This window comes from Triticum aestivum, chromosome 3A (genome assembly GCF_018294505.1).
Source record: "Triticum aestivum cultivar Chinese Spring chromosome 3A, IWGSC CS RefSeq v2.1, whole genome shotgun sequence".
NCBI lineage: Eukaryota > Viridiplantae > Streptophyta > Magnoliopsida > Poales > Poaceae > Triticum > Triticum aestivum.
The window spans coordinates 102,469,357-102,483,751 of record NC_057800.1 but is presented as its reverse complement, the minus strand read 5'-3'; the positions used below and the strand labels follow the sequence as shown (position 1 = coordinate 102,483,751).

Genomic DNA, 14,395 nt, shown 5'->3' with positions numbered 1-14,395 from the left:
TGTGATTTCGCTCCGGGGCCTCAATTTCCTAGGTACGGCCCTGCCGACGAGCCTCCAAGATCAACACGCGAAATGAACGTGTCCATTCCCCTAAAAAAAACTGACCAAGCGTTTTGTTCATGTGCCGAGGCGCTGGATCTCACGACATTCACAGCACACGGTGTCAGTGCGTTCGGATCGCGGCAGGGTTTGGCACAACTTGTTGTACGTACTACATTCACCAAAGAAAAAAAACGCTTGTTTTACTACTTCCTCCGGCCCTTTTTACTCTGCATATAAGAATTATCTGAAGTCAAACTTCATAAAATTTGATCATATTTGTATGAAAAATATCAATATCTATCATGCTAAAGTTATATAATATGAAAACTTAAGGCAAATATGGTCAAACTTTATATTAATTTCACATTGTGAATGTTGATATTTTTTTTATTAAGTTGGTTAAACTTTATGAGGCTTGATTTTAGATAAATCTTATATGCAAGCTAAAAAGAAACGGAGGGAGTACTATGGCAAAGCTAGGTGACGGACCAACGCCATCGTCTGTCGTGCGTTCCCGCCGTCCACAGGCGAGATGAGAGTACCGGCGCGCCCTGACGACGACGGGCGACCTCCGCTCCCGCTACGGAACACTCTGGCATTTTCTTCTCCTCGTCCTGGAGAGAGCGAAGAAGACGGCCCCTGTGGATGGATGAAACGCAGGCTTCCACGGAACCGCACGTACTCCCTACCACAAGTAGGCTCCTGTATACCCACAGCTACAGCCGTTGGGTCACTCGAGTCGCTGCCGAATTGCCTTGATCGACTTCCGATACTGTTGCGCGATACACAGTACAGTGACGCCTACTGTTGCAGATACTCTGGTTGGAGCATCTTGGGGTTAACGAATAAGTTATTTTACCGGAGGCGGGATGTACCGAAGCAGCATCCGCCGTTGGTAGATTTCGTCAAGATCTATGCGGCCCGAGTGCGTATAAGTGAGTAATCGAAGCGGCAACTTTATACAATAGTAATACAACTGTTCAGACTGACAAGTTGTACAGAATACAATATAGTGGAGCCCACCCCTGGTTGATATTTAATCATGCTCTCGTCCTCATCGACAATTCCGTCTCGTCTTCCCTCCCCATCCATATTCTCTTTCTCTCCGTCGCCATTGTTTCTCCTCAAGTTCTTGCCGCAGTTTTCCTCTCTGATATGAATCCATGAGTAGAGTGGAAGCGGAGTAGATCTTGTTAAATACTAGGTTATAATTATTATCCTCCAAATTTGCATCTGATTTGAAGCCATGAAGCAACCTTAGCCAAAGTCCCATGTGATTGGAGGCGGGAATCAAAGTAACTACTGCATGCGTTTGTACCAGATCTTATCCGGTGATCTATCCATTGTCGGCTGAAAGAAGCAAATAAGGTCAGTTCATACAGGATTGTCATTTTACTTGTTTCTGATCTTGAATCTATTCTGTTTCGATCCAAATAAATCCCCTGCTCACGATTTTGCATACAGTAATTATAATGATTATAATAGCGTAATTTCTGTTCCTTATTTGGTTACAACTGTGGAAGCTTAGTTTCGCCTGTCTTAAATACTTTAAGTTTATAGGTTAATATGGAAATTGAGAGGGACAGTGTGCGAGGCAGTTTTATGGAACTACTAAACATGGTTGAGCAGCCAATGTCAAATTTCAATCAACAGTAAGTTCACATCTTTGAGATGAAAATATAATTAGTTCTCATCCGTTTTCCAATAATGTTTCTATACATTATCCAGATTGTGATTAGGTATTAACAATTTTTCTAATAATGTAGGAGCACTGTAAACTCAGTACCTGAAGAAAGTTCATGTTATTCTGATAGACCTTATTGCTCAGAAGACAATGATGTACTTTCCAGACCTAACTTAAGGTAAACTCCAGAAATTACATTCAGTAAACAGCAGGAAGTATGTGAAGAAATCATTTTCAATGTAGATAAACTTGTATTCATTATTTTAAACAGGGTTGACACTTATGATTATGTCGATGACTCAAATGAAGTAGAGTCACGTCTACAATGTATCAAAGACCCGTTCGAACTTCCAGATAAGATGTCTAGGCCTGAAAATCTAGATGAGCACTACCTATTTTCTGCATACAATGTTCAGACTGAAGAGTCAGATTCGAATGAAAGATACATGGAGTAAGACTAAACTTTGTATTATCTTCATTTCAAAAATAATTTATTATATTAGTTTGTTCTCAACATGTTTGTTTGTTTTGTACAGAGGAGGACCAGTTGGAGCTGTGGAACACGGAATTAGAAGTTTTTGTGAAGACACTTCTGTTCAAATGTTAAGGCCGGTTGTTGGTATGAAGTTTTCATCTATTGCAGAAGCATATGACTTCTACAATACTTATTCTTGGGTGCTTGGTTTCAGTATTCGCAATGGTGATAATTATATCACGATTCGCACTCGCGTACAGACAATGCAGGAATTCACTTGCCAAAGAGCAGTAAGTAAATTTTTCACAAACCACCATGTAGTAATATCATACAAAATAAACACATCAATGTACAATGTCTTAGTATGTCTGATGACATTGAATCTTATTCCACGATTATCTTTTCAGGGCTTCAGACAAGAATACTAAATATGCAACTACTAGATGTGGTTGCAAGGCAACACTCAGGTTACATCTCAATGAAAATTCAAAATGGTATGTCAAAGTTTTTCGGGAGGAACACAACCATGCCCTTGTGGAATCTTGCAGCGAGAAGAAGCACCTGCATTCACATCAACATATTGACAAGCCAATCAGAGACTTAATAAAGAATCTTCGAGAGAACAACGTATCACTAACAAGGGTTAATTCTATAGTTGCTGGTTTTTATGGATCAACAAAGAAAGTTCCATTCTGTAAGCGGAAGTTACGTACTGTTTGTTCACAGATTGCTAGTGAAACGCTTCAGGACGACATAGCTAAAACACTAGAGAACTTCCGTGATATGATAGCAATGGACGATAGATTTGCTTTCTGTGCACAGGTGGATGATGACAATAGGCTAAAGTCACTAATGTGGACTACTGGAAGGAGTAGATCATTATATAATCACTTTGGAGAGTGCAATAACTTTTGACACCACGTATGGAACAAACATCTACAAAATGCCATTTGGTATGTTTGTAGGAGTTAGTAACCACTTTGAGAGTGTAATCTTCGCTGGAGTATTCTTGACTAATGAGAAGGAAGAGAATTTCCGTTGGGCTTTTAAGCAATTTGTTGCTATGATGGGTGGGAAACCACCAGTTACTATTCTTACAGGTAAACAATTATTTCGCAAGACGGTTATCGCTTGCTCTTTACATCATGTTTCTTGTCTTAGTAACATCACAATTTGAATTCTGTACTTATTTTAATAGTTAGTTTCCAAATTTAGAGTACTAAACAATTTTTTCCATCACAATTTTGTTCAGATCAGGCTAGGGCCATTGGAAATGCAGTCATGGCAGAGCTTCCTAATGCAACACATAGATGGTGCAAATGGCACGTTCTGAAGAGGGCTCATGAACTTCTTGGTGTTGTTTACAGAAATCACAAAACCTTTGCTGATGATTTCCATAAGCTAGTAAATCACATGCTAACAATACAGGAGTTTGAAGATGCATGGAATTTTGTTACGGTAAAGTATGGTTTACAGGAGCATCCTTTCATGACTAGAGCGTACGAGTGTAGGCACAAATGGGCCAAATCATACTTTAGTAAAGTATTCTGTGCTAGAATGTGTACCACTCAACGTATGTGTAGCACTCAACGTAGTGAATGTGCAAACATGATGCTGAAGATACATACTGTATGTAATTCTTCAATAAATGCATTCATTACACAGTACACTAAACTGATAGACGATCGGGAGAGTTGTGACGCAGAAGCTGAAAGGAAGAACAAACAGGTTCAAAATGTTTAACAGTTAATTATTTTCCATTTACCATAGTATTCCTTGCTACATTTAGTTTCTGTTATATTATTTTGACATCTGTCTTTTTGTAATTGTATGCAGAAAATATTAAAGGTCCATTTTGGATATCCCATGGAGAAGCATGCTTCTGTTATCTATACACCAAAGGTTTATAATCTATTCAAGAAGGAGCTCATTAAGTCTACATCATACCTTGTGCTTCCTAGCCATGAGGAACATACTTTTGTTGTGAAGCACGTCCAGGCCGAGTCTAGGGAATTGTGGTCTAAAGTAATTTACAAAATCAAAGTAGATGAGTCAATTGGATATTACACATGTGAATGTGGACTTGACGAACATTTTGGTGTTCTTTGTAGCCACGTCCTAGCGGTATGATACCCATTAAGTTTTTGTACTACTTTTGATATTTTACCAACGAACAACTAAAGTTTTTTTGTTGTATTTATATTCCACAGATTTTTGTGAACCGAGGTGTCTGCAAAATTCCAGATTGTCACATAATGAAGCGGTGGACAAAGCAAGCTAGGTCATCTACTTTCAGCAACAAGTTGGAGAAATATATCGGCGACACTAACGAGGAATCGAGATCATTTAGGCACCAGCTATTATATTTCGCGGCAATAAATATAGTTAATGAAGCTGAGATCGATCCAGATGCATTTGCAATTGCAAAGTCTAATTTTACTCGTTGCAAGAAGGAATTACAGGAGCACAGACTTTCAAAGACAACTACATGCCAGGTAGGATATGGATCAATGCCTGAAGATGAAGTAAGTACACATTCTGGTGTTCAACTGGAAGGCAATGAAGTTAGTGAATCATGTGTTCAAATAGTTGATACCACAAAAAACATTACTATTCCAGTTTCTTCAATTCTTGCACCTGCTATAATGAAGAGGAATGGTAGACCTTCCAATAAAAGGTACATGTCTAGCATGGAAGCAAACATCAAGAAGAAGAAACGTGGGAAAAAACCAGACCCAAAGAGCAAACAAGCTGGTGGTGTGATGGGTGTTGTCCAGTCCAGGTTTTGCAGCAAATGTCGATCGCCAACACACACTATCAAAGATTGCCCGCAGCTCTATTTACCTTAATGTTCTTTGTTTGCCTTATGTGGTCCAAAGTATTATACTAATGAATTGTCTACTCATTAGAAACTTGTATCTATGATTGGCTGAACTAAGTTATGTCGTCTGAATGTGAGTACTTATAAATTTGTTTTTCCCTATAATCTTCTTAATTTGACTTGGATGACTATCACGATTGATTAAGATTTGATGGTAAAATAGAATTTTATATTAACTTCAAAATGAATGGTTGTACTGTTTAAATTTGATATTCATTTTATATTTGATTTTTTGGAAAAACTTTGAAATTTGTATCATTGTTAATATTTTTGAACTAAGCCAAATCTTAGAAATTAATGGTACCCGTGTTAGAAAGATGTGAATCCACATTTTCACCATTTAGACGTTTTTTATTTTTTATTGATTTTATTTCATGCAACGTGTTCCTCTAATTTGAAATAACTACTAGTTAGAACCTATATTAACATTCACATCACTTATTCAAAGGTTTTGCACGATATGTAGCTAATTAACATAGAAGGTCAGGTATATTACAAAGATATATTAAACTTAATGCTATTTTGTTGTGATTTGTTGTTTGAACGATTTGTCATAATTAAGGTTGTCGTGATTACCAAATTTGTAAGTATGCTCTAGTGCAATTAAATATTTATATTGAACAATTAATGATTTAAATAATCATTTGTTATGTCTATCTCATACGTGTAACTCATTTTGAAACTTAAAATTCATTGTCGGATGATTTTGTATTATGCATCTACTTTATCTATTTAAAAATCACGATAATGAATTATCTTGTCATTACTGGTTTCGTATACATTCTGCTTCAGTATTTTGATTATGTAATTATGAGTAATGAAACACTTAATCATATACATTATGATGGATTCTTTAAATTTTTCATTGTTAATAGCTGTGTATTATAATTTATATTTCATTTAAGATTAGTGACATAATGATGTAGTTTCAATATTTCACTCCTATTTACTTCATTTTCACTTACCATGTTTATAGTTGTAAAGGTCAAATGAGCATATAATAGCACTTTCAATTTGCACTTATCATAAATCGAGTTTTAGGGTCATATTCCTTATGAAAGATTTTGAACTAAATTGTTATGATTTATGTTACTTAAAGGTAATGTACTGAAGTTAGAGATATGGCATTTTATTTTTGTATAAGTTATAACCTTGACTTAATGATATTTCAATAAAATTGTACATTACCTAATAGTTTATGCAAAGCAAAATAAGTTCAAGAGCTGAAGTAGTTTTATTTACTTATAATTAACTGTGTAGTGGGGAATAGTTTTGTTTTAATTGCAAAATAGCAAAGGCATAGGAAATATGATTCAAATATAACAAGCATACAAGTAGGAAAAAATTGATACATACACTAAATTCAGAAAAATAGTAATATGAAATATTTTCCATAGTTCTTCAGGTAGATTTAAGATGTTATAGAACTAATAAATCTCGTCCAGTTTCAATATAATATAGGACATACAAATCTCATGCAGAAATTTGAAATACAATAATTTTGTAGGCTTCTTCGTCTCTGTTTATTCCACTTGTGCAATTCATCTCTGCTGCTGTTCCCCTAATCATCAATTGTTTCTATGTACGAAGTGGAAACAGTTCCATTGTTTCCTTTAATGGACAACAGCTCATACAACAACAAAGGCTTGAAGGACATTACACTTTCCTGCAGAAGAAGGAACATGCAATGGAATATTAGTAAGATTCAACATTTTTCCATAATTGTATAATGACAGAAGCCTTATCTATTTAGAAAACTACCTGCGTGTAGCTTCCATTAATTTTGTCTCCATGGAAATCACGAATGAAAATAATAGTCACCAAACCTGAGTCCTCAATGTATAACTTATTCACATTAGAATTTATTGTACAAATTTATTATGTTTTAAGGCATTGAAATGATTTTAGAAATAGTACTAGTTAGCACCGTGAATAATAGGCTTCAAGTAATTTGTGTCCCATGTGGTAAAGTCAACTTTCCATCCCGAGTAAAGCTCTTTCACAACTGTTGTCATTGCTAAAAGAATTTTCTTGACATTTGAATCATGCATCTTCTTTAGTTCAATTTCATTTGATCGTACATATGTCGGGTCAGCAACATGTACACATTTTTGCATCATGTCAAGGAAATAGGAGCACCATGTAACATTAACTAGAGCAGGAACTATAATCTGCCCAGAGATTAATAGTTTTGTTAGTATGACAATAGTTTGTTCCTCATCCGCTATTTTATCTTAAAAAAATTCAGCTGCCACACACACACACACACACACACACACACACACACACACACATATATATATATATATATATATATATATATATATGTATATGTATAGGGACGCTAAACCAAGCCTGAGCGCAAATTGCTTATTCTGCGCTCCGGCCACGACGCGCGGTCGATGTCCCGCTAAACAAGCCAACTTGCGCATGCTTAGTGCAGTTGCCTCCCACTTGACCGTAAAATAGGAGTAAAATATAGTAAAAATATTAATCACTTTACTACAGCCACACTTCTAATTTGATGGTAACAATGGTAATCCACGTATGTGTTTTTACGTTGGCCACATGCATTCACGGAAAAAAATGCCCACGTGCAATTGTTTACTATGCCTATCTTAATTAGGGACGATGTGTGGTAATCCAAAGTGGTCACTCTAGTAATTCATTCATGTTGTGTTCACTTTTGAGTGGATGGTAACACCAAATGGTAGTTCTAGTAAATCGCTTATTTTCTTGGAGCAGCATGGTCTTCTATAACTCTATTAAGTCCATTTTAACTTATACAGTAATTTTCAATGGTAATTCTAGTAATTTATCCGTTCATCCCAAGCAATGTAGCCTTATCTACCCAAGTTGTGTCCACTTTTAGTAGTGTGGTAACACCCTGTGGCAGTTCTAGTAATCAATTAAATCCACCCTTACGTCCCCTCCTGTATTAGTGGGTGGTAAAAGAACTTATCAGTTTTACTACTGAATACTAAATGTGTTACCATCAAAGTATCAACGCCAACTAACTCCATCCGTGTACATCTCCTCTATGTAGTGGTGTGGTAAAAGAATCCATTGGGTTTACTACTGGACATTAAGTGGATTACCATCAAATCACAACACAGAAAGTAGTAAAAGAGTCTATCATCTTTACTATAAAACATGGGGTGCGTTACTATCAAATCTCATGTTGATTTTGAGTCACCTGCAAAAAAAAAGATTTTGAGTCGTAAAACGTTTTATCACTTTGCAGGTTGACCAAGCAAAAAAAATTAGACTGGAGCATTACTATGTGTCTTAGAATTTTACGAGCACACACAAGAAAGAAAAATGGTTAGTATTTTGCCGGGCGTAGGGTGATGTGTGACTGACGGTAACACAACTAATTATGTTACTATATTTTCTGCATTTTTTACCATGACTAATAGGATGGCCTTGCGAGGCGGAGGAGTTGCCCATGACATCTAGTAACCGATTAAATTGCATTACTTTTTCTACAACTGGTTTTACCATCATTAGCAAACACTTGAGCAACCGAGCGACACACACAATGAACGTAGCGGCCGGAGCGCATGATTAGGATTTTGCGCGCTCGCGCATAATAGCGCTACCGTATATATATATATATATATATATATATATATATATATATATATATATATATATATATATATATATATATATATATATATATATATATATAATGTGGATGTGAAAATTCTTACTGTTCTGCACTTGGATATATCATATAATACTGCAATCTTCCTAAATTGGTCCAGCACCGAATGGCTGGACATAACATTCTCATTTGCTAGGACCATCATCTGCATTCATTTTATGAAATTTCATTACGTAAATATAATTTGACAAGACAAATGATTATGATTAATAATCTAATGTTAATCTCTGTAAAAAAAATTACTTACAGCGAAGTCGGACTCCAGTATATGCCTACACCTTTTCGTCTTTGAAGTGCCATACATCAACATTTCTAGTTGAACAATTCTCCTGATACATAAATCAAAAACTTCGTAGCTGAATGTTCTGAAGAGTACAAGTGTATCCTTCAATTCATTTCCTGTGACCTCGATGTACCTTGGTTCGTAATGTATTATCCAACACCTGTTGTACAGAAAATATGAGTATTATTGATAATTATTTATTTTATGGATATGCCATTCTTTACATGAAGTATACTTACACTTCATTTTCCTCTTGCTTGCTGTGTAGTACCCAATTTGATAATGTAGCTAGCATGGCTGATGATCTTTTTAGCATATTAGTACCTAGAAGCACATGATTAATTGCCAATGGACCGTTGCTTACTTTAATTTTCTCAATAGGTGAGTCTGTGAACTCTGCTTCCAGTCCTCTTGCATTTAAGTTCAGGATATCTTCTCTCTGAAACAAACGGAATGCAACAGCTATTTCGGACATCCAACTAGCAACTGTTGCTGGTGAAAGTTGATTTGGTGGTGTTTGCACATTTTCAAATTCTCCACCTATATTAGAACATGTTGTTTGTACTGCATTAGTTGGTGTTGTTGTTGCATCCATATTTCCTGAAAGAAACAATGTACAGAATGAATGAGCTTAAAATCTATATATTAACTGGAAACAACATAGGTTATGACACCAAATCAATTATATTATGTACAGTTCATCATATGTGACACCAAATATTAATATGAACCATAGAACTAGTTTACTTGACTATAATAAGTACAAAAAAACAAATAATATAACTTATATCAGTGCTCAATAATGCACTATTAGTTCCTATCTCTTACCAGTAAATCCAATTTGAAACATTTTGCTTCTAGATGAGTGAACTTTTTTGGAAGTGCCTGAAACATAAATTGAAAAAACTGTTACCATGTTTCAGTCATTGCAGCACTAGTTTGTTTTACTTGAGAAGTACTTACAATCACTATTAGAATCAGCTCCACTATATTCACTTCCAGAACGCTTAAGACTGTTTCTGGACTTGGGTGGACCTTCAGATTGAACTTCTAATGCTGGGCTGTGGTCATGAAGCCACTCAAGGTTATCATTTAAAATGTTTTCCAAAAGATTGTCTATCTTTGAAGATAGATTTTCGCTTCCGGATGTTCCTAATGCAGGGTTATGAACATGACCTGCCAAATTACCAATTGGCTGTGTAATGGATTTGAACTCAGTCATATGTCTTACAATCCTAGCACTGTGCCATTTAAGATCAATTATTTGAGGAACGAATAGCTGATCAAATAAATAGTGTTAGCAAATATAGTTTTCCAAAAATTCACATTTCTTCAATTGTTAGTAATTCATACCTTCTTCGGTGTTGTTCCTTGTAAATAAGAATCAAGGTAACGATTCACTGGGCGCTTAGCATGACTTGTATTGTGTACTGCTGCAGGTCTGATTGTAACTATGTTTCGTATAAATGGAGGTTTCATCATGGGAACACTTGCAAGTTTTGATGTACTTGCAGCTTGTTTACAAACAATATATTTTCTGTTCTTCAAGGACTTAAGCTGAGAATCATACAAAAACAATTATGATGAGTAAGACAAATTCAGAGAAATATATGTGATAGGTAAGTACACAACATGTTAGACATACGCTAATACACATTTTTTATCTTTATTATAATGTATGTAACAAAATTTGATTTCAATAGAGAAGAATTGACTTTCTATTTCATTTGATAATGAAATATCATTTTTATATGTTACCACATGTCATTTTGTTTCATAATTGTGTAACATGTCATATTTTTCATATTTCATACTAACATATTCCATATTAGTGAAACATAAAAATACTATAATAATATGAAATTATGTAATTATTGAGTAGAAAATTAGATTTCACATACATGAAATAGAATATGTTTTGGAACATCTTATTCCATTTCAAAGAAAATATTGATATTATATTTTCAATTATGTTCCAATCACTTGTTCTGAATTTAGTACTTCACCTACTGTAAACGTGAATACAGAACTTCATATTACAGAAAACTGAAAAATATAATATCATAAGTATCATATTTCATTATTTGTATATATATATAATTTATTTATAAAATTTTGATTCCAATACAGAAGGAATTAAGATGATAATGATAAAAAACATGGTTTATGAGTAAGACAAATTCAGAGAAATATATGTGATAGGTTACTAGTTATATTTTCACCTCAATTGATCTGAATGAATGATCATCAGCCTTCTGCCTCACAACTTCTATTATCTTAGACATCTTCTCACAGTCAAACGCAGAATTAGTAGGCACTACATAATCAGGTATGTTTAGAATTCCAAGATTGAGACTGTCCAAAACAAAAGCCTGTCATATAATTAATAAAGTAAAACAATTAGTGTGCATGCATTAATACATATCTGAAGCAGAAAATAATATAATAATTGTGTTGCCCGGATAATTAAGCTACAGTAACCTCTGCTAAATATGCCACGTCACCTCCGTCACTGTTTAATCTCGTGTCGGTTCGAAACTTTTCAAATTCAAAATTTAAATATTGTCCAACATCAACAGTTTTCAAACATCGAAACAAAAATGTTCGGGTTGTGCCGAATATGACAGAGGTAATTATAGTAAAGAAAACACAAATTTATCAAATACTTAAATGCCCTAAATTGAATTAAAACAGTTAAAGAAAATAAATTAAAGAAAAGAAATAAAAACAGAATACAAAAAAGGAGGAGAAGCCCCCCCCCCCCCCTGCTGGACCGCGGCCCAGCTGGCCATCGGGCCAACCAGGCCGGCCCAGGTCGGCCCCCACTCCTCTCCCTTATCCACTCCTCCCCCCCACTCCCCACCGACAGCCCCCACTCCCCCCCGAAAGATCCCCCCTCTCCCCCGATCTGGATCGGGAGGAGACCACCGCCGAATCCCACCGCCGCCCGGTGCCGCCCCGGCCCCGTCACCGACCCGCGCCACTCGCCGGGGCCCTGCCGCCCGCCACGCCGTCTCCATCGCCTGCACCTCGACGTCGCCTCGGAGCCGACGACCTCCCCGCCTCGTCACCTCCCCGACCCCGGAGGCCGCCGCTCGCCGCCCCACCGTCGCTACCTCGCTGGCGCCTCATCCCCGCCGGCCTTCTTCCTCTTCGTCGGCGTCCCCATCAACCCCCACGAGCCCCGCTGCCCCGTCCCTGCTCCTCGATGTGAGCCTCGCCTCCTCCCCGTCCCCTCTCGCCGGCCACCGCTCGCCATGGCCGAGGCTCGCCATAGCCCGCGCCGTTCGCCGCCTCTGCCGGTGCCCCGCTGCTGCGGTGGCCCCGTGCTCCCCCGCCCCTCCGTCGGCCGCCCCGGCCACCACCGCGTCTGGCCTCGCCCCCGCTTCCCCTTGCCGGCGCCGCGCCGCCGGCCACGGCCTTGCCCGCGCCCCGTTCGGGCGAGCGCCCGCACCCGCGCGCCCGTTTAGCCTCATGGGCCACTGACCACAGGGGCCCACGCCCCATAACATTTTAATAAAACAAGGAATTTAACATAATAATAATAATAACAAATAATGAAAATAATTAATCAATCAATTAATTAACTAATTAATAGACTTAATTAATTCTGGTTAATTAAACTAAACAATTAATTAAGCTAACTAATTAACCTAAACCCTAATTAACCTAAATAGAGAATGACAGGTGGGTCCCCCTGGACCCACATGTCAGGTTGACCAAGTCAACTCTGTTGACTGCTGATGTCAGCATGACATCATGCTGATGTCATTAATCTGTTTTTCGAATTAATTAAATAATTAACTAAATTCTAGAAATTAATAAAATCTTTAGAAAATTATATCTTTTAATCCGTAACACGGATTAAAATATTTTCAACATGAAAGTTGCTCAGAACGACGAGACAAACACGGATACGCAGCATGTTCGTCCACCACACACCTCTAACATATCAAACACGCAACTTTCCCCCTCCGGTTCATCTGTCCGAAAACGCGAAACACCGGGAATACTTTCCCGGATGTTTCCCCCCTTCGTCGGTATCACCTACTACCGCGATTGGCACACCTAGCATCGTTACTTGTCATGTCATGCATCAATATGCATTTGTTTGCATTGTATTCATTGTTTCTTCCCCCTCTTCTCTCCGGTAGACCACGAGACCGACACTGCTGCTGCCCAATACGACTACGGTGTTGACGACCCCTCTCTCTTGCCAGAGCAACCAGGCAAGCCCCCCCCCTTTGATCACCAGATATCGCCTATTCTACTCTATACTGCTTACATTAGAGTAGTGTAGCATGTTACTGCTTTTTGTTATACCTATCCTGATGCATTGCCTGTCCTTGTTACTACTGTTGTTACCTTTACCTGCAATCCTATATGCTTAGTATAGGATGCTAGTATTTTCATCTGTGGCCCTACATTCTTGTCCGTCTGCCGTGCTATACTATCGGGCCGTGATCACTCGGGAGGTGATCACGGGTATATACTATATACTTTATACATGATACATGTGGAGACTAAAGTCGGGTCGGCTGGTGGAGCACCCGCGAGTGGATCTTTGTGGCGGAGCGACAGGGCAGGTTGAGACCGCCTAGGAGAGAGGTGGGCCTGGCCCTGTTCGGCGTTCGCGGATACTTAACACGCTTAACGAGATCTTGGTATTTGATCTGAGTTGGCTACGAGCCTATACGCACTAACCATCTACGTGGGAGTAGTTATGGGTATCCCGGCGTCGTGGTATCAGCCGAAGCACTTCAGACGTCAGCGATGGAGCAGCGCGCGCTGGATTGGACTGGAACACCTGCTAGGCTAGGTCTGCTTCCGGCCGCCCTCGCAACGTGCAGGTGTGCTATGGGCGATGGGCCCAGACCCCTGTGCGCTTAGGTTTAGACCGGCGTGCTGGCCTCTCTGTTTGCCTAGGTGGGGCTGCGACGTGTTGATCTTCCGAGGCCGGGCATGACCCAGGAAAGTGTGTCCGGCCAAATGGGATCAAGCGTGTTGGGTAAGTTGGTGCACCCCTGCAGGGAAGTTAATCTATTCGAATAGCCGTGATCTTCGGTAACAGGACGACTTGGAGTTGTACCTTGACCTTATGACAACTAGAACCGGATACTTAATAAAACACATCCTTCCAAGTTCCACAGACAACCCGGTGATCGCTTTTCCACAGGGCGACGAGGGGAGGATCGCCGGGTAGGATTATGCTATGCGTTGCTACTGGAGATGCTACTTGGAGATGCTACTTGGAGGACTTCAATCTACTCTCTTCTACATGCTGCAAGACGGAGGCTGCCAGAAGCGTAGTCTTTGATAGGACTAGCTATCCCCCTCTTATTCTGGCATTCTGCAGTTCA

At 38.5% G+C, this 14,395-nt stretch overlaps 1 protein-coding gene across 11 annotated transcripts; it reads left to right on the top strand.

Moving 5' to 3' along the window:
- Nucleotides 1-1,038: 1,038 nt before the first annotated feature.
- On the top strand, nt 1,039-10,650 carry LOC123060514 (protein FAR1-RELATED SEQUENCE 5). 11 transcript variants are annotated; one of them, XM_044483269.1, is made up of 11 exons: nt 1,092-1,410; nt 1,603-1,694; nt 1,809-1,904; nt 1,998-2,177; nt 2,263-2,491; nt 2,609-3,301; nt 3,454-3,929; nt 4,038-4,325; nt 4,412-4,696; nt 6,673-6,780; nt 10,475-10,650. In XM_044483269.1, the coding sequence occupies exons 6-10, from the start codon at nt 3,145-3,147 to the stop codon at nt 6,697-6,699; spliced, it is 1,233 nt and encodes a 410-aa protein (XP_044339204.1). In that variant the 5' UTR covers nt 1,092-1,410; nt 1,603-1,694; nt 1,809-1,904; nt 1,998-2,177; nt 2,263-2,491; nt 2,609-3,144; the 3' UTR covers nt 6,700-6,780; nt 10,475-10,650. The 11 variants fall into 11 exon arrangements, with proteins under 11 accessions (XP_044339208.1, XP_044339207.1, XP_044339206.1 ...); XM_044483270.1 differs by lacking the exon at nt 10,475-10,650 and adding an exon at nt 9,417-10,435; XM_044483267.1 differs by lacking the exon at nt 10,475-10,650 and adding an exon at nt 9,007-9,244.
- The last annotated feature ends 3,745 nt before the right edge of the window (nt 10,651-14,395 follow it).